This window comes from Monocercomonoides exilis (genome assembly GCF_001643675.1).
Source record: "Monocercomonoides exilis strain PA203 chromosome Unknown scaffold14-1859848, whole genome shotgun sequence".
Lineage (NCBI taxonomy): Eukaryota > Preaxostyla > Oxymonadida > Polymastigidae > Monocercomonoides > Monocercomonoides exilis.
In genome coordinates, this window is record NW_027150559.1 from 1685954 (window position 1) to 1710394 (window position 24441).

At 37.8% G+C, this 24441-nt stretch overlaps 7 protein-coding genes across 7 annotated transcripts; 5 read left to right on the top strand and 2 right to left on the bottom strand.

Moving 5' to 3' along the window:
• Positions 1 to 546: 546 nt before the first annotated feature.
• MONOS_7942 (uncharacterized protein) lies at positions 547 to 9097 on the bottom strand (the record flags this gene model as incomplete). The annotated part of the gene is made up of 2 exons (XM_067878308.1): positions 547 to 7374; positions 7696 to 9097. The coding sequence occupies 2 exons, from the start codon at positions 9095 to 9097 to the stop codon at positions 974 to 976; spliced, it is 7803 nt and encodes a 2600-aa protein (XP_067730541.1). The 3' UTR covers positions 547 to 973.
• Positions 9098 to 10785: 1688 nt separating this feature from the next.
• Positions 10786 to 11576, bottom strand: MONOS_7943 (uncharacterized protein; the record flags this gene model as incomplete). The annotated part of the gene is made up of 3 exons (XM_067878309.1): positions 10786 to 11209; positions 11293 to 11384; positions 11442 to 11576. The coding sequence occupies 3 exons, from the start codon at positions 11574 to 11576 to the stop codon at positions 10786 to 10788; spliced, it is 651 nt and encodes a 216-aa protein (XP_067730542.1).
• Positions 11577 to 14410: 2834 nt separating this feature from the next.
• MONOS_7944 (uncharacterized protein) lies at positions 14411 to 15327 on the top strand (the record flags this gene model as incomplete). The annotated part of the gene is made up of 3 exons (XM_067878310.1): positions 14411 to 14417; positions 14471 to 14863; positions 14987 to 15327. The coding sequence occupies 3 exons, from the start codon at positions 14411 to 14413 to the stop codon at positions 15325 to 15327; spliced, it is 741 nt and encodes a 246-aa protein (XP_067730543.1).
• A 377-nt stretch (positions 15328 to 15704) lies between these two features.
• On the top strand, positions 15705 to 16271 carry MONOS_7945 (uncharacterized protein; the record flags this gene model as incomplete). The annotated part of the gene is made up of 1 exon (XM_067878311.1): positions 15705 to 16271. The coding sequence occupies one exon, from the start codon at positions 15705 to 15707 to the stop codon at positions 16269 to 16271; it is 567 nt and encodes a 188-aa protein (XP_067730544.1).
• Positions 16272 to 16338: 67 nt separating this feature from the next.
• Positions 16339 to 16953, top strand: MONOS_7946 (uncharacterized protein; the record flags this gene model as incomplete). Its single annotated transcript, XM_067878312.1, has 1 exon — positions 16339 to 16953. One exon carries the CDS (start codon positions 16339 to 16341, stop codon positions 16951 to 16953), a length of 615 nt encoding a protein of 204 aa, XP_067730545.1.
• Positions 16954 to 16998: 45 nt separating this feature from the next.
• Positions 16999 to 17445, top strand: MONOS_7947 (uncharacterized protein; the record flags this gene model as incomplete). Its single annotated transcript, XM_067878313.1, has 1 exon — positions 16999 to 17445. The coding sequence occupies one exon, from the start codon at positions 16999 to 17001 to the stop codon at positions 17443 to 17445; it is 447 nt and encodes a 148-aa protein (XP_067730546.1).
• A 72-nt stretch (positions 17446 to 17517) lies between these two features.
• MONOS_7948 (uncharacterized protein) lies at positions 17518 to 17901 on the top strand (the record flags this gene model as incomplete). The annotated part of the gene is made up of 1 exon (XM_067878314.1): positions 17518 to 17901. One exon carries the CDS (start codon positions 17518 to 17520, stop codon positions 17899 to 17901), a length of 384 nt encoding a protein of 127 aa, XP_067730547.1.
• Between the last annotated feature and the right edge of the window lie 6540 nt (positions 17902 to 24441).

Consider the following 24441-nt stretch of genomic DNA (forward strand, 5'->3'; position numbering starts at 1 on the left):
GCGAATGATCAAAGAAATTAGTCGATTTCAATCCGAAAGAAACTTTTTTGTTGATTCTTTGGAGTTTTGTGCAATTTCAAAAATTTGTATTTTTTTTATAAGAAAAAAATATTCAAATGCGCTCAGGAGAAGAATAAAAAAAATTTTTTTTTGAGAAAATATTGGATTTTGAAACGATATATGAACTTTATTTATGAGAATGAAAAATATTTTTCTAATGACAATGAATATTCGTAATTTTGAACACACCGAAAAAAGTTATGATTTCAAAAATTATTTCCCATATAATTAAATGTTTTCATCATTATGATTCTAGCTTTGATGTGAAAAATCAATGAAAGATTTATTTATTTACACAAACTGTTTGTTATATGCAAAATCTGAAGTATCAACAATGCTTTCTTTAATTCAGAATTTGAAAAAATGGATCATGTTTCATTTTTTTTTAAATTATGAATTAACTTGTTTCCAGCTGTCTTGTTGATATTCAGGTTCATTGAGAATATATATTTTTAATACAAAAAATGGAAAAAAGAAAATTGATGGTGATTTTCTTATTCTCTTCATATTCATAAAAAAAATCAAAATTGAAAAGTTCATTAATAAAATAACTTTTTCGTTTTGTTTGAATCAAATCCCGCTCTTTGAGAGAGAAGTGATATGAAAATGAATAAAGATACGATAAAAAATCTCAGACAAAAAAATTATCAAAAACATAGCAAAGTTCATTAATCCACATTAATGAGCTTTGCTAACAATTTCACTTTCGGGATTGTTGATTTGGTGACCTTTCTGACATTCTTGTTTCCGATTTCCATATTGAGCATCTTTTGTCTTTATTCTCCCTTCTTTTCTGCGATTCAAAACAGTTATTGCGAAAAGAGAATACGAAATGTCAATTGACAGACAATTCATTTGTTTGCAATTGTGTGCTTGTAATTTCAAGTGAATTTTTCTTTAATTTAGAGAAACATCAAACTTCATTTGTTGCTGAAATGTTTTCTGACCCAACAATATCGCTCCCTTCATCTCCGCTCTCGTCTTCCACATCAATTGCATCTGATGCTGTTATGATCACCCCACCAGCTGGAAACTTCTGAATGAATATCCTTTTCATCTCAACCAGGGAAGGGCGGTTGAATGGTTGGGGAGAAAACGCATGATGCACCATTTCTGTGAATGATGTTCCCATTTCTCTTTCCAAGCTTGGCCTCTCCCCTTTCGATATCTTATCTCCTGCCACCTCTGCCTCATACTCCCCAAATGGGATATCCAGTGTCAGACACTCCCACACCATCATCCCAATCGAGAATGCCACTGACTCCTTTGTTGCTCCCATCTTCTTGTTCATCTGCAGCTCGGGTGCCTTCCACCTCAGACACTCCTTCCTGTTGTCTTCACAATCCTCAAACGCTGATGAGGGTGGTGGTGAGTCGGTGAATCTCTCGCTCATCACTGAAACATTTGACGAGGATGAAGAAACCATGGACATCGAAGATATGGATGATGAATCGGAATCATCTGAAGATGAGCAGTCGGAGTGGAGGGCAATGCAGATCACCATGTGCTCTGAGAACAGCACAATGTGAGGACTGAGGTTGGCCAGCGAAGGCAATTCTTTTTCTTCATCAAATGAATGAAGTGCTCCATTCGCCACCCAGAACAGAATCTGTGCAGCTGTCTGTTCCCTCTCCTTCAAACTCCCAATCGCCATCTCCTTCTTCTCATTCCTCCCATGAAGCAGCATGAACAGTGAATCCCTCAAATCCACAATCAGCTTCTCATGTGGCGATGAGCAGGCCATTGCATCCACCAGATTCGACATCGATGAGGTGGTGGGACACAGACTCTCTGCTCGAACAAAAGTGGAATCTGAATCAGTTGTTGAAGCGGTTGAAGTGGATGAGATGGAGGGTGATGGAGTTCTCTTCCTTGTTTCCTCTTCTTTTTCATCAACCTTCTCCAATGCCCATTCTGGGATCTTGTCTGAGTCTCTCCCCAGGATGTATTCAGTGGAGCCACTCTCAGATAGAAGATGCTCTGATGACTCCGAATGTTCCATATTCCTCTCATACACCCTCTTCTTTATCCTCTCATCGTTCTTCTTCTCTGCCTCTCTCTCTGCTCTCCTCCACTGCTCCTCAGGCGACATCTCCATCGTCACCATCTCAAATGCCTTCGGATCCTTTCTGATGTTGTCATTCACAATCTCTCTCAGATCTTCTGCTTCATTCTTTACCTTCTTCCACCGAACAATAAATGCAACTGCAATGATGAGAATAATCAAAAGAAGAACAACAAGCGCAATCACAATCAACAACCAATAAGATTTTCCTTCTTTTCCTCCTTCAACAATTCTGTCATCTCCCTTTCCTTGGGTTTCGCTTCTGTTCTTCAGGATGAAAGAATCAGTCGATGAAGGAGATTCTTTCTTTCCAAACAGAACACTCACACTCACTTCTGTCTCTTCTCCTGCATTGTTTATTGTTTCAATGGGGACTTTTCCATCCACTTCATTTTCTGATACACATCCTTCATTATTGAATTCATATCTTTCCACAACATCTTCATCACCAACTTGTTTCACAATCTTGAACGATATGTTGCATGGAAGCAACAGCTTTCCTTTGAATTTCAGTAGAAGTTCTGCTCCCATCTCTTCCTTTGTTTCCACACTTTCCAACACAGGAATGAAGAAGGATGACAATCTCTCGGTAACAATCCCGCTCAATTTACATCCTTCGTTCAATATCCAAAGAGATGTACTTGGCAAAACTCCATCTCCTCCTTTCAGACTCATCACGTTCAACACTCCTGAATCTGAGCAGAGAATGTTCATCCTGGCTGATGGATATCCTTCAATCGATGGATTATTGTTCGTAAATTCTCCTTTCTCAATCTCCACACTTCCTCCATTCATTGTTATTCCCCCTTCAGGAGAATTCGAGATTGTTGTCTCTTTCATCAAAACAGAACTCTTCACAACATCCACAACAGATCCATCCCATCTGCACATCTCTTCTTCTTTTGCATTCAAACATTTCACATTTTTTTCATATGAACTTCCATCAAAAATGCAACAATCCATTTTCATATCCAAACAATTCTCAAATTTCATCAATTTCCCTTTTGTGGTCTTTGATCTCACTCCACCCATTGTGAAATTTGTCAATTGAATTGTCTTTTTCATTGATAAGCACGATATCAATGATTCTTCATTTCCTTCAACTGAGATATTTTCTGTTTTGAAATCCTTGATTGTTAATTGACCACATTCATTTATATCCAATAGAGATTTTGAAATTGTTGAATTGCTAATCGTTAATGAATCAATTACTGATGGAAGTTGAGATGAAAGATACAATGTGGATTTTTGAAGAATGAGATTTGATATTGAACATTCCATAAGTTGTTGTTCTCCTTTTTCTATGTTTATAATGTGAAATGGAATGTTTGCTAATGCCTCATTTCCTTCTTCTGCTGATTGTTTTGTTGTGAATGAGCAATTCACAATTTCAAGAATTCCTCCTTCTGGTGAGATCAGTGATTCATGTGAAGAAATGAAATTTGAATCAAACACAAAATTCACTCTCAACAATGAGACTGCTCCAGTTGTTGTTACCAATCCATCCTTTGTTTTTTTTATACTTGATTTCACTTCAACTTTGCACATCTCCCTGCTCTTTGAACACAAGCTCATTTCCTCCAGATTCATCTCTTCCTCAATTAAACTCCCTTCTATCACGAGTATTTGACTAATCAGCTCTGAAGTCAGATGAGTCATTCCATGATTAATTGAGTTACAAGGAAGAATGTTCGTTCCACATTGCCTCTCATCCGATCCATTCACACTGCTCACAATGATTGTGTCGCTCTGATGAATCGTCACAAATCCAATCAGATCTGTATCACTTTGATAATCACATTCATCTCTTCCATATATCGCATTCATCCGGGTGTAACGGCCTTCTCGAAGATCAAATCGAAATTGGCTTTCATTGATTTGTGAGGTGATGTTATAACATTCGATGAAAATGTCATTCCCCACTCTTGCTGTATTTGAACTGAACTTCATCCCCACAAATGTGAAATTCAAATCTCCTCTTTCCTTTGTTGCCAGATAAACTCCTCCTCCTCTTCCTGAACTGTAACTGCAGCTACAATGGCTGATTGTTGAGTCAATCACCTGCATTGATCCAGATGCACCCAACGTGAAGAATATTGCCCCTCCTTTTTCACTTGTTTCTGCCTTGTCTTCTGTGATGTTGCTCTCCTTGACATCCAAATCTATCTTTTTCTCACTTTTTGACTCAAAAATGCTTGGCCCATTATCACTTCTCTTCACTCCTGAAAATGATGAATTATCAATTTTGAGATTCATTTCCTCTCCTCCTTCATTTATCTTCAATCCTGGTTCAGTTCCCTTGATCGACAAAATGCAACCTCCACTTTCATTCAACGACTCCACTCGAACATTTAAGAAATGGCAAGAAACTCCATAATCACGAATGACAAAAATACTGTTTCCAACATTGCACGACTCCATCGACAAATCATTCACTTCCACACTTCCTCCAATCACATCCAAAAATACACAATCAAATCCAATATTAGCTCCAGCCTCTGAATGAAATGAACATCCATATATTATCAAATCTCCAGCTCTGTTCGAAATGATTGTTTTGGCTGAGTTGTCAAATCCAGACGTCAGTTGGAGATGGATATTTGTCAATTCAAGATGAATATCATTTCCCATGAAATATTCCAGCTGACTTCCAATTGCCTTTTCAAAATTCAATATTGCTTTTGTCTCTTCTTCTCCCATTGAAGAATCCTTTTTGATCTGATAATTGGACAAGTTGAATGAATCTCGAATGATAGTTGATTCTTCAATCTGAATTGTTTTCTTTCCATCTCCTTCTTTCATGTTTTTCATCCCTTTCCACATCGAGAAACAAGGCTCTTCTTCACTTCCACATCTTACAACATCAAATCCCTCAAATGATACAAATATCTCAAAGGAGCTATATGGAACGAGGAACATGAACAGATCTTTATTTGAATGATAGCTGTCACTCCCAACAAACAGAGTTTTATCATTAATCATTGATGAATAATCGAAATTGAATGATTCATTTGTCACAGAAGAATTAAAATCCTTTCCCATAATGAACATGTTCTTTCCATATTCTGCATCATTTCCATCAAATACAAGAGTATCAATCAATTCAAACTTTGCATCTGCATCCACCAATGAAAGAAAAATCCCTCCTCCTTTCCCTTCACTTCCACTCGTTGATGAGGCGCAACACTTTTCAAATCTTGCTGATGACACATGCAGCTCAGAGGGATTCTTCAATGAAACCAATAGTCCTCCCCCTCCTTTTCCATTCTCACTCACCTCGCATGAGATGAATGAGCTGTTCTCAATTCTGATTGTGCATTTGCTCCTATCTTCATTTGAATCAACACAAACGCATCCACCATCTCCTTTCACTCTCGTGATGTTCTCAAATGATGTGTTCTTCAACGTGATTGATGAACAATTCTCAACCTTAATTACTCCACAACTCGGCATATCACAATTTGTTATCGAACAATTCTGGATTGTGGCTGAGCTGCTTGTGGCAATCTCTATCAGCCCATTCACTCCATTTGATGTTGTTTTGTTGATAATCACCTCATCCATCATGCATTCACAACTTCCATTCACAACAATCACACTTTTCACAAATCTCACTTCTCTAACACTCCCTCCACATCTCATCCGAATAATCTCCACTTTCCCTTCACTTGCACTCACAAACACATAATTCACTGAATCCACTTCACTTCCCATCTTTATCCCGCAATCAGCAAATTTCAATATCCCTCTTGTCGAATGGACAAATGATGATCGATCCCCAATAGATCCTCCCAATTCAAACAATATCCCTGTGATCGTTGATGAAACATTGTTCATCACCAACGCTTCTTGTGTTTTTGTTCCTGTTCCTCCAACAATTATCCCAGAATTTTTTTCACTTGAATCAATCTCATATGACTGTTCAACAAACTGAACTTCTTCATCAAATGAAAATGTGCTTGCCAGTCTGATCACTCTCTTTGAACTCGGAAACTGAACTTCTCCAACATTCCCAATTCCTCTGCATGGGTAATCTTCATATCCACACAGCCTGAATTCACTTCCTTGTTCTCTCCCACTCACATATGCTGGTGATGAAAATGTTCGAAGAAACACAACAAGTGGAACAATCAGTTCTTCCTTGTTTCTTTCTCTTCCACAAAGTTCATCAAACTTTGCAATGTTAATTCCAATTTCTGGATTGAATCCAATTGAAGTGCTGTTGACAACAGCCGACAAGTCCTGTGCTTCTACAAATAGACTCTTCCCTCTCAATGTTGCAGCACAACTCTCAAAGTTCACTGATGTTATCTCAAACTTGCATGAGTCATCCACCAAACATAACATCACCCCTCCTCCAAGCCCGCTGCAACTGCATTGACTGAATGTTGTTGTCCCTCCATTGCATGATGATGACGTTCCAATAAGAACCTTGCTCGTTGCTTCTTCCAACTCAATTTTTATTCCCCCTCCATTCCCATTCAGACACTCACAGTTCGCCATTGTAGTGTTCCACACCACAAATGTCTCTCCTGCTTTCACACTCTTCGCCACCACTGCTCCATCTCCTATTGCTCGATGGACATTCTGTATTTTCACATTTGCCAGAATGCTCTCTCTAGATGCAGATCCTGCTGATGAAGGCTCAGAAAAAAGAGCTTCAGATATTTTCATATCCCTGATCTCAATGTTGTCCATGGACAGTTGTGAGAGTGGCATCACAAACAAAGATGAGGATATCACATGTTCTTCTTCTGAGACACTTGATGAGATAAGCACATCTTCCAGCATTAGTGATCCGCTCCCATCAGATACAACAAACACATTCGGAGATGAACTTCTTTTTGTGTTGTAGTCGATTCCCATATGCAACACCTCCAGTTGTCCACTTGTCACACTGAACAGTGTTGTCGAAGCCTCAGAAAGGGAATTTATTTCGATCACACTTTCTTCCCTTCCTTTTCCAATCAAACTGATTCGCTTTTCGCCAACGTTGATTGTTTCTTCTTCGCTCTGATGCTTCCCCTCAAAAACTGTGACTGTGGAATTCAATTGTTGATCACTTTTTTTGACTGCAAATCCAATTGTCTTGCATGTTGTTGACTCACTTGTTATGCACAACTCATTCGAATCATCTCCATTCACATCCACAAACCGATTCTTCATCCCATCCTTTAACCATCCCTTTTTTTCAAAATGTTGAAATTCCCAATCGCTCGTTCCATATGAATAGCATATTCTATTATCATCTGTGTTTGTTGTGTATGATTCAAAGAAAGGATTGCATGAAAAAAACTCCTTTTTGTCATCAGAAAAGAAAATATCATGCCCGTATGGTGTGGAGTTTGTGCAAATGCAATTGTGAAAGAAAAAGAAATAAAAATAAATTCTGTCACTTGGATCACTTTCTTTTACCGGATATAATCTTATTCCTCCTCCATGTGAAACAGCAGAGCAAGAAATAAAAAGGATGCTCCTCATATTAAACTCAGCAGGAACACCATAGCAATACATCCCTCCTCCATAAGATTTTGAAATTGAACAAAAAACTAATGAACATTCAAACATACACTCAACTTTGCTTTCTTCGTTTTTTTGCACTTTGAAGCTTTTTGTCTCATTATCAAGAATGTCACTGAGACATAGACCCCCTCCATCATACTCAGCTTTTCCATTCAGAAATTCACACCTACTGATTTGGACATTTGATGATATAAACTGAACAATTGCTCCTCCTCCTAAATAATTTTGAGCAATGCATCCATTGAAAGAACTGTTCACAATCTCAACAGATTTTATTTTATGGCAATGAATACCACCTCCACACCAATATGCAGTGCATCCATTGAACACACAATGAGAAACAGAAAGTTCTCCATTCTCTTGGTCATGCATGCAAATAGCACCGCCATTCGATGCTCCATCGTCATACGATTCAACTGTCCCTGTAGCCTTCGATCCGTTCCATTCACACCAAAGAAAAGTGTTTTTCCCATTGTCAGTTGTGTTTTGTCTCCCTGGACTCAACTTATTCTCCTTGTTTCCAATGTGTTCAACATTCCTTGTTCGACAACACCCAATGAAGGATGTGTTTGAGGCTGTCAAAGAGGTCAAGGGGTTGTTGATGGAGGGGACAATCCCTCCATCACATGCATCACAAACAGACATGAAAGTGCAGCTGCTCATCACACAAAAGGATTCACACAAGAGTTCATTCAAAGATGAACATGTTAAAGGTGATGTTGAAATGTTGCAAAAGGACAGTTCGGAGAGTGAGGCAAATGGCACAAGGGGAGATGCCAGAAATGGGGCTGATGACACACAAAAAGATGAGAAATGAGAGGAACAAATGGACACATGGCAATTTTCTGAATGATCCCCTTTGAATGGTTTTGAAGAGAACAGAGATGGGCATTTCTGCAAATGTGAATCCAAAGGGAATCGGAGAGATATGTTTGTGAATAGCCCACAGCCGCCATTCAAACAAAATGGAGGCTTTTCTCCCCTTATTTCTATCCCGCATCTGCTCACTTCAACAAAACATCCACTCATGGCATTCAAGATACTATTGCAGTCATTTGGCATCAATCCCAGAGAATGGAGTTTTATTGAAGAATTCGCAATCATGAAGCTTCCTTCAATCCAACTTTCATCTCCAAATCTTTGTCTTTTCCAGATTTTTAGTTCATCAGTCATGTTTGTTCCACAATCCACTTCATATGGACTGGATTCTCCAAATTTGAGTTTTTCATCATTCCCTACTTTTCCATCTCCATTCTTCGTTCTTTCGATTTTCTCTGAATGTCTCATCTCATCTTCTTTTCTTTCAACATCCGTTTCAAATGTGTTTCCATTGGCAAATATTCCCTTTTGAAACACATTCATCCACGTGCTTTCAAGATTATCTGCAATTTCTTCTTTCTTCAATTCCTCAATTTGACATGTTTCATCGCTTGAAGCATCATAACGCATGCATTGAAAATATATTATGCAAGCAAAACAGCATATTTTTGAAAGCATTGAAACCAGCACACACAAGGAATGTCCTTTTCTTTTTTTTCCTGATTTCTTATTTTTTATTATGGGAGAAAAATCAAAAAAATGAAAAAATGGTTCTTTGAATAGAAAAAATTCAATGAATAACTATTTCAATCAAACGTTTTGACTATTTGAAAATGAAAGATCTTAAATATAATACCAATAGGAAAACCAGTTTCTTTTGATGCCTTGATATTTCAGCCATCACGGAGAATACAACACACACTCAACACAGTTGTGAGAACTATTTTTTTGAAGTGTCTTTTAGAGATGTTGCATTACAATCAGAAGCATCATCCGGATTGGAGAAGTTAAAAGAAACATTCTTATTTTATCGAAAAGATGAAGTTTGAATTTCAAAAATTTGATGATAATTCAGCAGTTTTATTTGTTTTGTGATAATTCAACCTTTTATTTTTTATTCATATCAAACATCAGGAACTGTGGAGATATTTTAAAAGTTTTGATAATTTATTCTTGCTTTGGCAAAATAAAACATTCTCAACCAAAGGAATGGGATGCATGGAAGAAGTTAATAGAAGCCTTTATTGCTGGATTTTTTATTGATAATTTGGATGAATTTTGTGTGTTGTGGAGAGAAAGAGATTCAGTTTCTGTCAAAGGAAAGTTTCAATTTGGGAAAAAGAGCCAAGATTATTTTTTATGGAGAAGGCAACGAAGCTATCATAAGGGATGAAAGTTGTGATGGGTGTGCAATTTGTTCTGTTTTATATGAATGTTATTCATGAAAAACGAAATTGTTTATTTTTTGTTGTGTTTCAGAATGGCAATTTTGCATTGATTTTGATCTTTTCATTCTCATGAAACAAAGCATTTGAAGTTACATGGCTTCTGCAAGATATCTTTTGATTCTGGAAGACTTCTTTTGGAAGATGGCTTTGAGGGAAAGAAAAACTGAAGAACTGAGGATATTTGAGGAAGAAAAGAGATTTCGAAGGATATTGGATATTGAAACAGAATCAGATAGAAATCTATTTTTGCTGGTGGAATTTTGAGAATTGCAACGAGATACAAAGACAGTTTGGGATGAGAATGAAATTGAAGAGAAGAGGAACAATCAACATTGACCGCGATGATGAATACGAAAGGAAGAAGGCAGCAGATGACAATCGGACTGGAACAAGAGCCATTGAAAGAAGCTCATTGGACTTGATGTATTTTTGTATGAATTTTTGGGAATTGATTGAAAAGAGGGGGATAGGAAAGGAAAATGAGAAGCAAAAGAAGAGATCAGGCATTTGCGAATTTTCAAACTTACTGATATTCCAAGGATGCGATGGGATCGAAAGGTGGAATTATTTGTCTGCAAAGCTATTTCTTCATCGACATCATCATCATCTTCTTCTTCCAAAGCAACAGAATCATCTACAAACAAAACTGCTTATCTTTTGTTTATCTTCTGCAAATGCAAGCACTTGTCTGGGAGCTTGAAAGCGAGTCAAGCCATTCTTCTAGCAACTGATCTGCGGGTCAGGAAAAAAAAACAGGGAGAATGAATGGAAGAATTATCCCCTACAACATCTCTGTCACATGCTCAAACACATTCATCAGCAGATAAATTGGATATATTTGCCTTCTTCGATTCTTTCGTTTTCTTCCTTTCAATTTCTATTCTTCTTCTTCGAAAGCTTCTTCATCTCAACTGCTGTTTCATCTGCAGCAGCTATCGACTGCATAAGCTTCAGATCCACGTGAGCGTTTGCCAGCAACAATATCATCAGCATATTCTTCTGGGAATTCATATGCGAATCAAACCACCAAAAATTCGTGGAAATTTTCTTCTTCTTCTTCTTCTTCTCCTCCTCCTCCTCCGTGTTTTTCTTCTTCTTCTTCCTTCTCCTTATCTCAACACAGCCTTCTCCATCGCCTTCCTCTGCCTTTTCCAGCTCTTCCAGCGCTGCCAGCACAATCGCTGCTGGTGACAGAACAACGTCTTCAATTTTCAATCCCACCTTCTCCATCGTTTTCTCATCAGCTTTTTTTTCACACAAGATTCTGCAATCCCTCGCCCAATCGCCTCGTCGTCTATTTTCGTTATAAAACGCCTCGGCTGTGGTGATAAAAACTCCGTCAACAATATCGCAGACAGAAGCAGCGAAGGGACAAACAGATTATAACTTCCGAGAACGCATTCACATTCACTGCCGAAAAGATACTTAGTGTCAAGTTTCAATCCCACCGACGCTACAAGCGACAAAATCTACATCACCAGCAGAACCGAAATCATCGCGGAAAGCTCCACATAGCAGGCACACACAACACCCCCATACAGCACCGCCCGCCGCGCCACAACATATCCCCGCAGCGTCTGCAGCGACAGCGACATGTGCCGCCCATACACCCCAGCCGCCTCTGGCACCACAATCTGCAGCCACCTCTCGACATCATCCATCGCTCCTGTCGAAGTGTATGACGCAGCCACCACCGATGCATCCGAAGGGTCAATCGCAAGCTCTGATAATGATGTTTGCTCATATGCAACCTACTTCTTTTCTTCGCTTCTTCACACCTGGAATGAAGCAAATAAATATTATTTTAATCGAAACAAAACACTAATATTAAATAATTTATGAAAGAAATATGGTTATTTTCAATACAAAAATGACTTCCAATGATGATAAAGGCACTCCTATATGAGAAGTAGTAGCTTTTTTTTTTAAAAAAAAAATCAATTAAAATACATCTTCGTATGTTAACTTTGTCCAAAAAAATCTCAATAATTTTGGCAAAACAAGAGTGAATTGAGTTTTTCATTTTTTTCCCCCAAAGTGTGGAACAGCTAAAAAATTTGGAGAAAAAAAGGTACCCTTCAAACAGTGGTTGATACATAATGGAACTAATCCACAATGAATAAATCAAAACATCAGCGCCTCAAATACTGAAGATAAGAATTTGCGAAAAAAATAAAACAAAATAAAAAAATTAAAAAATGAAACCGGAAAAATATTTCTCATCCAAAAAGTTTTTCAACATCATAAGCAATAAATCAAAATATAAATTTGAAGATTATCAAAATAATAAAAAACTTTTTTCAAATTAAAAATGATACACATAATTTTTCTTTTTTGATAATAAATCTGATACTCAGCTATTCCAGATAATTCATAACTGTTACATAATACTCGTTATACTTGGGTGCTTTAGAACTATATTCACCATCGCCATGAACATTCTTTTGCTCATCTATCAAGATGCCTTTTCAATCTGCTTTTTTACAATTAGCTCGACTCAATTTGTTGCACAGCTTTAGCAAATTAGTGAAATCGTGCTTGTACAACATAACGTCAGTCCAGAAATTAATTCCGTTTAAAATGTTCTCCTTTTTTTTGCGGATTTCATCTGCCTTAATCACACACAAGCATCCTTTTGAAAATTCCTCAATATGCTGCGGAGATAAATTCAATTCCGGAAACGTTCTGTTAATTTTATCAGCATCAGATTGAGAAATATCAATTTCGTCTGCTTCGGCTTTTGTTTCAACTTCTTCTTCAGGTTTTGTTTCGGATTCTGTTTCTGCTTCTGATTCGACTTCTGTTTCTGCTTCAACTGCTGCTTCAACTGCTGCTTCAAATTTTGATTCCTTCTTTTTAGTGATTTTCTTTTTATTAGTAGAATGGGAATTATCTGAACTTTTAACAGATGTGTATTCCTGTTTTTCACTGGAAAACCAAGAGTTTTCAACAAAGTCCGTTTCACATTTTGAGGCAATAGATCAATGAATTTCTTCACTTTCTCTATTCCCCACTCCACAAGATCTACTCCAAATTTCAGCACAGAACCAATTAAACGAATTTTGCTCAAAGTTGATTTCGAGAAGTTTTCATTTGCCTTGACTTCCATCCCTTCAGCAGTACCAATCAATTTCTTTTTTTGATTCTGAAGCTTTTTGACACGACTTTCGGAAGGTTCATTGGATAATTCTTTTTGAATATTTTTTTAGCTCCTCATCTGCAATCCAGTTATAATGAAAATCTTTTGTTAAATTTTGGGCTTTAGCATTAATGTGGTGTTCGACTTTATCCACATAATTGATCGCATCCTGTTTTCCAATGAAAAACACTTTGCGTGATGGGTTGTCAACAATAAGTTTGAATTCTCTGATATCCACTCCAAAATTAGGCTTTCCCCCTTGAACAGTCTTGAATGCGTACTTCATGAAAAATTTGTTCAAAGATTTTCGGAGATGGCTCATCACAATTCGCTCCATCAAATTTCTGATATTCAGTTCTTTTTCAAATTCTTTCAAAATGGATGTCAAAATGTTTATCAATGGGAAAATAAATGGTTTCTCTGAAAAAGTTTCGCCTAATGTCATTTTTTTTCCAGCATTTTCGAAGTGTTCAAACAAAGATATCATCTTCATTGTTATCGAAGATGCTTCATATTCTTCTGAACTGATAAATTCTATGAGTTTCGACAAATCTGAATTTTCAAATTTATTTATCGTCACCTCATTTGTATTCTTGTTTAAGAAAACAATGCACTTGTCACCTGAGCACAACACTTTTCCATAATCTTCGATGGCTTTGTTTAAAAGCGAAATAGAACACGCAAAATAAATGGACTGATTAATAACTGCCTCATATCTTTTGTACTGCTTTTCATATTTTTCTTTAAGTTTCGTATTTTCATAAAATGCATGAAACTGATAAACAGGAATAAATGATTCTCCCAAATGCCATCCAGGAATAAACTTGTGGTAGTCCTTCCTTTTTTTCATCTTGTAAGCTTTTTTTCTGTTATTGCATTTCTCTTGAGATTTCGATTTTATTCTTTTTTCATAAGCTTTTTTTATTGTTTCTATTGAGCAAAAACATCTGACGTTTCTATCAAGAAGTTTTTGTAGAAAAGTTTTCAATGGAACCAATGAATCGTTAAAACCTGCGTAGCAGACATCGCTCTTAAAAACCGCATCAAATCAAGGAACATATTCATCTGATGTTTCAAATTTTGGATCGCTTTCCTCAATTTTTCCTTCAATGTCTGGCTCAGATGTTGGCATTTCGCATTCCAAGCAAAGTCTTTGAAGTTTTGTGATATCACCTGGTTGTTCTTCAAACTCCTTGTATTTTTTTAAACTATTATCAATTTCTTTTATCTCCTCATTTCGAACCTTATCTGAATCGTTTTGATCATTTGAAATTTTGTTGATCAAATTCGCAATGGAGCGAATCAACAAACGCAAAAAGCAGGTTTGCTCATCAATAATGAGTATTAATTTAAAGTATGGGTGGTTTTAGATCAAACATCGCCAACAATTTTTCTTTTCTCACACACCATTGTCAGCAGGAAGAATGAGTCAAGATACTGTTAGAGCGCCAAATAGCGACGGCGAGGACAGAGGATTTGATCTTATTCACAGGCTTTCAAGGGTAGAAAACATGATCGAAGAAATCACCAGAAGCCAAGCATGGCCAAGTCAGTCTGGAGCTACGGGGATGCTGCCAAGGAGAAAAGTGAAGAGGGAACGGCTAAGGAGAGCAAACAGATCGAGATGGAGCGAGCCGGAGTCAGATGCAAATTTTGATGACCTGATCGCGATGCGGAAACAAGGAAAGTGTGAGAGATTGCGTCGTTTAATTAGCGGTACGAGGAAACGTGAATATAAAGAGGATAGTGACTGGGATTCGGAAGAGCAAGAATTTCAGGAAGAGAAAGAAGGAACAGATGACTTTACTAGTATCTTTCCCAGGGAGTGGTTGACACCCCGGAGACAGGTGAGCGAGTTGAGGAAGTTCTTTTAGTTTTGTAAGGCTGGATCGTTAAGAATGAATGATGATATACTGAATACATTTATTCCAGATAACGAGAAGGAGTTTTTTACAGGACATACAGACACAAGCTGGATCGCGCTAGCTAGGACAGCTATTACAACAAAGGGGAGAAGAGATTCACCTGAAGCAAGCCGAGCAATTGAAATCCTCCAGCCGGCCATAGAATCGGGCTTTGAAGCAGCGAAAGCGATTGCAGCCCTTGCAGCAAGTGAGTTAAGGAAAACACATATTGAAGAAGAGGAGAAAGAACGCCTGAGAGGACTATTTTGCGCCTATGCGCTTATTACCGACTGTATCAGCAGAATTAACCTACTAAAGGTTAAACTCCAATCGGGCTGGGAGAGCGCGAAAGGCTTTTTTGAAGGATGAATGTCCAAGGAGGTGCCGGAGAACCAGAAGAAGCTGGTAGAGAGCACCAACTTTTTTCAAGCAGAGGGAGATGCAACAGGATGCGGTGCATCTCCCGATTCCACAACCGGTTTCGGGCCCGCAACGGCCAGAAGTGGACCCCCGAGAAGATACAGTTCGGGAAGGAGTACCAAAGGATTCGTATACAGACAGCTCCAGAGAAGGGGATACGGCAGGAGCTTCATAGATTTCAGGGGAAAGAAGAGAACGCCCCAGTTTCAGGCACAGTTCGCTTCATCCATCATTGGAAGTCCAGTCCCTATCACTGGACCATTGCCCACAGCTCCCCCAAGGACACAAGGAGGGACAGCTGTGGAATCAACAATTGAAGCCGGCAAATGATAGCAGGAGGAAGGAGGAAGAGAGGAGAGAGAGGAGAGAGAGAAGAGAGAGCCGCGCTTTGCCGCGAGACCGAGAGAGGAGAGAGAGTAGAGAGAGGAGAGAGAGAAGCAAATTACAGCGAGATGAATATACGACGAGCAACCGTAGTTCCGGGCGAAAAGCGATCAGAGACGGAAATGCAGAAACAACAGGTGAACGTCAGAGGGACTCTGAGCTCGTTATACCAAAGAAAGGAGAGAGAACGAGAAATCACGGGGGTTCCGGCGAGAGAGATATCGATAGAAAATGCGCGACACGAGACAACGAGAACAGAAGGAGACTCCGAATATCCCCGGGTGACGGGACAGAAGAGCGAGAGGGAGAATGGGAAGATAGTTTGGAGATCTTCTGGGACTGTTATCGGGTCTGCATTAGGGAGCTCACTGGAGGAGAGCTCAAAGACAGTTATTGCAGATACTCTCGAAGTAGAAGAGGGAACACAGATACAGTTTGGCCACAAGACGCCAGGAGTGAGGAGGAGTATAGAGATTGGGCCACTGAAGGAGCCACTTCCTGGGGACTAGTGAACAGGCTGAGCGAGTGGAAGAAGATAAGGGGAGACAAACTGGTGAGCCGTGGTATAAAAGCTCGATGGAAAAGTCCCCAATCCCCAATCTTACTCGAGGAGAGAAAACACAGACAAGAGTTTCGGGGGATGACGGAGATGACGAACAATTATTCATCCCTCTTGGAGGAGGAATTGAAGGAAGGAGTGGTGAAGCCCATACAGGAGTCGGAGGTGAAGCGCTTCAACCCGACATTCATGGTGATAAAGAAAAAAGGAAAGTGGAGAAAGATCTTGGACTGCAAGGCGCTAAACGAGGAAGAACAGGGAAAGCACTTCAAGATGGATTCCCAGGAGACAGTGGTGGAACTTCTGGAGGAGAACGATTGGATGACCACTTTGGATATATCGAGTGCATACCAACATGTCAAAGTGGACGAGCAATTCAGTCCCTAACTGTGCTTCAGCTTTCAAAGTCAATGCTATTCCTATGTGGGGATGCCATTTGGGGCAAAGGATGCACCCAGAGTATTCACGAAGATAATGAGGCGGGCAGCGTCTTTCAACAGAGAACAGTGGAAGGTGAAGCTTGTAATATATCTGGACGACATTTTCCTCATGCATCCAGACAGGGATGCATTGAGATCGATCTCACCGGAGATAGCCCATATCTTGAGGAGTCAGGGCTGAATACTGTCTGAAGAGAAGCTGAATTTGGAACCTACAAGGAGCGTGGAGTTTCTGGGATGGTTGTGGAATTCAGAGAAGATGGAAGTGACGCTCCAAGAAAGGAAGAGAGTGCTGCTCCTGGAGGATGTGCGAATCTGGATAACATGTGCAAAGAGAAAAAAGAGCCAAAAGACAAGAGACCTGTCAGCACTCCTCGGGAGGCTGAATTTTGTGAGGTTACAACACCCACCAGCGAGCTTGTGGATGAAGCGAATGCAATACGTGCTGAGGCAGGTAATATCCCGCTGGGGATGGAATGGAACGGTAATAGCCAACCCAATGATTCTGGGAGAATTAACACATTGGAGGAAGATCTTGCTAGGGAACAGACCGAGGTGTCTGAGGAAGAGAACAAGGCTAGCAGAGTTAATGACAGACGCGTCAGAGCTGGGATGGGGTGCAGTATTAACAATACCGAAAGAGAACAAAGAGGAGAAGATTTATGTCCACGGAAGTTGGATTAACCAAGAGAGTGCGTTAGCGATAAACGAAAAGGAGTCCAGAGCAGTGTTGAAGACACTAGAGAGAAAGGGAGCATGGCTGCAACAACAGAAGATAGACCATATTCGTCTGAGGACAGACAATATGTCCACGAGATGGACGATTCAGAAGAAGAGGGGAGCGCCATCGCTCATTCCAACACTGAGAGCATTACAGAAGAAACTGAACAGCCTGGACATTACGATACAAACGGAACATCTCCCGGGAGAGCAGAACACGGAAGCAGATGCACTCAGTCGGATGGCGAGAAAGCCGGACTACGCACTGAAGGGGGAGAAGGTCGCAGAGATATTGCAAACAGTCGCATCAAGAACATAAAATACAATTTCAGAACAGATTGCGCCGGTGCTCTGCAAAAGTTCTTGGAGACCATCCTCCGTGAGAAGGAAGAGAGAGAGAAACGCAAGAAAACGAGATAGTACTAGTCCACACTTTCATGAGAAACATTGGACGGGTGCTGAAAGAGAAGATGAACGATTCTTAAAGGGATCTGACGATCCTGATTCTGCCAGTCTGGCGGTGGCAGACCTGGACCCCGCTACTGCAGCCTGGGCATTTGATAAGGAACCTGGGGACCTTTCAGAAGTGCATGATACTAGGAGCGAAGATGAGAAATGATGACTAGAAGTTACCCCCATGAGAAGTCATATGGATTAGACTGGAGAGGAAAATATCCAAGGAAGGGACCTCTTCTAAGCGTGGGGAGAATTCATTGGAGCGAAGGACATATCAGCAGCAATATTGAGTAACCCAAATAGTGAAAGAGATACATGGAGAGCGCTGAGAAGATTTAACAATACTTGGACAAGTGAAGTACTGATGATACTGACCCCTTCACAACCAAAGATGCCAAGTGGATTATGGTAGAATTTATTGAAATTATATCCAATTCAAATATTTCAAGGGGAGAGATTAATAAAGCTGAACGAAAAGTGTTCGAGTTCATAAACTTTTTTAGAGAAATTAGGACGAATGTGAAAGATATTGATTCATCTCTTTAAATACACGCTGAAGATAAGCCGAGAAGGGGCAAATTATATAATTCGATGTGGGTTTTTTCAACTATTACAAAAGGGGAAGAAGCCACAAAGAATTTCATAGACCAACAAATACTTCAGAGGAAAGCCCTCATCCTCACTATAATTTTGTAACTTTTGAGCCAGCTGAGCTGGAGAGATTGAGAAGGGAGTGTTATATATTGAAAAAGAATACGGTATTAATAGAAGTGCATATAGAGACAACTTTTAGGAAGACAATAAAAATCGATATTAACAAACATTCAAACGCACTCATCGAAGCAGAAGAAACGCTCCAACGTTGGTTCAATTTTGCGAGGACAACTTAAAAAGATGAACATGTGTGGTTGATATTATAAAAGGTCAGCCTGCAAATATGCAGAGAATAAAAGAAGAATTAGAAGCTATTCAATGAGAGTATGAAATACACGACACTTTGACAGCGTTCTCGATGAGACACAAAGTTATAATACACATATCATGACGAAAAGGTTCGGATAGGAAAGCGAGTAATACGCACGCAAGAGGGGATCCAGGATCAAGAGTGACCCAAAAGATTGAAAACATTTAACATGTTCAAAATATGTAATGGATTCTGTTGACGATCGACTTCCAAGAACCCCCTCGTGGAGAAGAAGAGAAGCTGTATATTAATAAAGGAAGGAAGGATATGAAAATCGAGAAATGGAAATTAGAGATGAAAAATTGCACCAAAAATACATCAGAAGCTAAGGGAGAAGAAGATATGAGAAATGGAAAGAAGTTAAAGAGACAAGATTTACCGAGTTGAGAAAAGAGAAAGCTAAGAGAAATAACTTGCTCACAGAACTCCTCAGCCCGACCACACGAGTGTCGGAGAACACATCTCATAATTCCCAGCAGAGTTAGCGAGCTGACTGGAAGCAAACACACTGCCTCACAGAGAAAGAAGGGCACAGACCGGAGGAAGCATGGTGTGAGATATCTAGATTGGAAGATAAAGAACTCAAGAGAAACGAATTCCCGGTCGAGAACGCCTCGGAAACACCCCAAGAAAAGGAGGGAGTGGAGCCAGTGGCCGCACCTTCATCCGCAGTCCCTCTTTTCATCCGCCGTACGATGACGTGCTAGGCAGGAGGGTTAAAGATCATAATAAATAAATAAATAAATATAAAATTAAATAAGAATAAAAAAATTTAAAAAAATATGGGTTTTCAAGACTCATTATTGAGGAGCAAACCTGCTCCTTGCGTTTGTTGATTCGCTCCATTGCGAATTAATAGAAACGCAGTGAGACAGGTTTGCTCCGAGATAATACAAACGCGGATGGAGAGACTCAAAGATGCTGGATGCGAAGGAAAGCCACATGCTAGTGAGAAGATGACGAGAAAAAGGTCGAGACAGCAGAGGAGAGAAAGAAAGATCAACCACCCGAAGTCTATAGTGTGCACGGATTACCTGGTTAAAGAAACATGGAAAGAATTAATAGCTTAAAGAATAATCCTACTCCTTTAATTATTGTTGAACAAACTGCTAATAGAAGAATTAAATTGTTAATAATAAGTGTGTGATGATTGGGTTAGCTCTGCTAATGCAACAGAGAAGCAAAAGGCAGTATTTAGTGCAGACAGCTTTCTTTTCCACTCCTCGCAAAAGCGAGAGAGGGTTTTCTTTCTGCACCGTTTTGATAACACTCGCCTCACCGGATCCCTGCACTGACTGCAAGAGAAAGCTCCGAGGTGCAATGTCCCCTGCCCTCTGGTCTTCGTGACAAAGGCAAAAGGCGAAGTCGGTGGTGAAGTGAAGAGGACAATGTATTTTTATTTATTATACAATTTTTAATGTTATTGTTTTGTATTTTCATCTCGCCCTTTTTTCTACGTCATTCTTGGAAGGGCGAAGTTTTTCACTCAAACCACCCACAAATTAAATAAATACTCATAATCGAGGAGCAAACCTGTCTCTCTGCGTTTTTATTAAAACAAAGATTATTTGCACAAACAATTGTTTTTATCATCATTGGATGTACAGATGTACCAATTTGATTTCAGGACAACAGTTAAATTCGTTAGTGAAATTATCGTATGAAAAAAACATTACAAATTCTTTTTTTCTTCAAATTGAATAAACAAAATTTAATAAAAGCAAATTTTTCCTATCTCTTAACTTGAAATGTCTTTTGGCTGTAAAAAAAAGGACTTTTTTTTGATCATTTCACAAAAAATTGATTTGTTTATTATGATCAAAAAAAATAGCTGAAGTTGGAAAAGAAAAAAGCAAGCAGAAATGGAGACGATTGACTATCGAATTTATGAAAATGGACTCGAGAGAATGGCGCGAATTCTAATTGACGGAAAAGCCAGGCTTGTGAATGCCACCAACTTTAGTGACATTGCAAAAAAAACATTCATCCATGCAGTGAAGGCTCTTCAAAGTGACAGGGATGTTGCCAAAGTGGGAAGGCCATCATTGATGCGCAAGGAAAAAAAGGAAATTGTTACAGACGTAATTAAAATTGAAGCAAAGTGTGGAACAAACCTGACAGTGAAGAAAACAAAAGAATTGGTTTGCAAAATATTTTTATTATCTTTTTATTTGTTTCTGGTTAGATTGAAAATGCGATAGAAGATGAAAATTCATAGATTTCATATGATGCTTCATTAAAAAAAAGAAATTTCAAAATCCGCGGCTTATTACTTCTTGCGAAATCAACCAGAATTGAAATTTCAAAAGTCAAAAATTTTGAATTCAAAACATCTTACAGCATCTTGTCAGATGTTTTTGAAACCTTGGTTTGAAATGCTTATGATTTGCATTCAAATCACAAATATTGAAGGGAACTAATCTTTAATGTTGATGATACATCACCAAGATTATCTGATAATAGCTAAAAACTTTTTGGGACATCCTCGGAGTCTCCTTCTGCCTATTGCCTTTCTCCTTCGAGAGTGCGAAAAGCGATGCTTGTGGCTGCTGTTTCCTCAGATGGTTTTTCTTTGCCTGCAATTGTTCTTTGGCCGAGTTCCAATATTCCGGAAGAGTTGACTCCTCTGTTATCTCCTTCGCTTGATGTGTGGAGCAATACAAACGGTTGTATGAACTTTTCTTTATTCGAACGATACTCTTTGCACGTTCTGCTTCCAGAAATATAAGAAAAAAAGAAAAGAATGAAATTAACTGAAGATAGATGTTTGCTATTCGTAGATTCGCGCAGCTCTCGTACAAACCCTATTATTTGGAGAAAATGTATGGAATCGAATGTGGATGTCATCACATTTGTTCCTCACACAACACATATTTCACAACCTCTCGATAGAGGTGTTTTTGCTGTTCTTAAATCGGTTTTAAATTCATCAATAGAAATCCCTCAATCCTTAACAGCTTTTTCCAACAAAAAGGCTTTGGCAGACATCCTTCCTCAAGCTCTTCACTCTGCATTCGCACCATCAGTAATATAGAATGCATTTGAAGAAAGTGGTGTTTTGTTTTGATCATCAGGACTGGTTTTACGTAAATTGCCCAAACACTCTTCATTTCCTTTGCCCACTTATTCAAATCGTTTTGATTTTTACGGAAAACTGCTCACAAATGAGGATTTTTAAGAAAAGTGGGAAGAAAATATACTTATTCGAACAAGTGCGAAATGTTCTGAAGCCGAAGAAGAAACAGAAAACATTGAAGATACTCTTCCATTAAAGTCAAAGAAGAAAAGAGTTTATCGAAGAATTTTGCATGATGACGTGAATAATACAAAAGAAGAAAATTCGACAGATCAAAGTTCAGGAAAAAGAAAAATTGGAAAATTATTTGACCCAAGTTTTGTATATTTTAGCTTATTGAGTCAGTATTTTTTGCATTTTATCACTTCAAAAATTTGGTGCCAATAAAAAAATAGTGCCAATAAAAACACTAACCTACAGTAACTCAAGTTGTTTTTGACTGAATGTTTATTTGAAATCAAATATCTGCAAAAGTCAGAATGAATAAAAAAATAAATGATGAAAGAAATTGGAATTATTATCGTTAATAAAGTTATCATGAATTTGTTTTTCAAAATTATTAAAAAAAACCATCTCTTGTTTCAGAAAGAACAGAATGGCTTCTCATGAAAAAAGCAAGTGACATCCAAAATCAATAATTTCTTTTCTATCTTTCTTTTCTTGGAATTCATTTTTTGTGCATATTTTTGATTGAGGTTTTTTTCTAAAAAGTGAAAATAAAAACTTCATGAAAATAAAGGGTTCCTTTTTCACATGCTGAATGCTGTATTTAATAATCAATAACTCTTCTCATTTTTTTTTATAAATGAACAAAAATAGAAAGAAATACTCAGTTACTCGGAAAACTGCAACAAAATCTTACACTGTTTTGAGAGGAGCTAGGGAAGGAGGGTTTCCTGAAATCAAATCAAACAAAAAGTTGGTGAAATTGATAGATCTTGAAAAATTTCAAAACACTGAAAATAGTGCCTGATTAAATTGTTGCTTTTCCATCTCAACAAAAACACAATTCCTCAAAAAAAAATATTCAATCAGAGGTTTGTAAACTGGTTTTCTTTTATTTTTTGTCTCATTTTTTTTTCTTTTGAGACAGAAGGTCTTGAGCACTGACCGAAAAATAAATGAAGAGTGCAGATGTTTCATGAAAATTATTGAGTGATTATTTTTGAAATCATCTTTTTTCTATCAAAAATTTCTGTTTGAATTTCACTTAGAATATTGAAAAATAGACAATGAAAAGTGAAAACTTCTTTCAAGGACAATTTTTGAATGAATATAATCTTAAACATGTTTGCTTTCAACAAATATCATGCTTTTTTTCTTTTGAAAGAATAATTTCTCTCCAAAGAAATGAAACTTTTGAAAAATCAACACTTCTGGAAAAAAATGTGAATTCTTATATGGTGGAAAATTCGGACTTTCAAGCTTTTTACGCACAAAGCATTGAATCTTTGTTTCACTCATAACTTTATTTCGCTTTCTCAGATTTTAAAATAAATTTGAATTTCAGATCCGTGAACAGGCATCGTTGTAATCAAAACATTAAGTTTTCCAACAATTCACGAATGTCAATAAATGGACCCATTTTTATTGCGATTTTTGATCTCAAAAAGTCAATGAAAAGTGCAGTATTTTTCAGTGAAAATGCCTGAGGTGAAATATTTTGTCCCATATACAAAATGTATCATGGTTTTTTAAAAAGTTAATGTGTGATGAAAAAAAAAATAAAGCCAATAAACTCAATGCCTAACAAGGGATGTGCGAAAGAAGGATCATTTTCAATAAATCAATATCAGAGAATAAAAAGTCAAAATTGATAAACAATAAAAGTATTTTTCTTTGTTAATTCAAGAATGAGGTTCAGTTGTTCCTCAAAATCGTTCTTCCTAATAATTTCAGTTTTCAAATTTTGATAATAATCGGTTGTTTGTGAATTTTTTTCAGTATTTACAGTTTTCTTTTTCAAAAATAACTCGAATACAAAAAGGATGATACACAAACAGAACTGAAATGGATTATTGAATTCAAACAAAGAAAAAAGATTTCCAAAATAAAAAATAACTTTCTTTTCAACAAACAGCTCCATTTTTCACAAATGAAAATGTGTTGTCTTTCATCAACGAATTTTCTGTATAAAAATACAAAAAATGAGTTAAAAAATCCTCGATAGTGATGATACATAATTATTTCAAAATTGTATTTTCAAATCACTGATAATCCAATAAAAGCATGCAACAATAAAGATTCAAAACACCAGAATTATACACATAAATTATTTTTTTGGTGAATCCATTGAAAATGTTTGCTCAGAAATGATGATTTTCCATTTCGCAATAATTTGTTTATATTCTTCAACTTGAAAAACAAGAATTCTTCTTTTCGTTGAAGAAAATCACATTTCATGTAAAAGGCGAATTAAATAGTTTCATAAATATATTTTCTCAGCTGAAAAATCATATTTTTC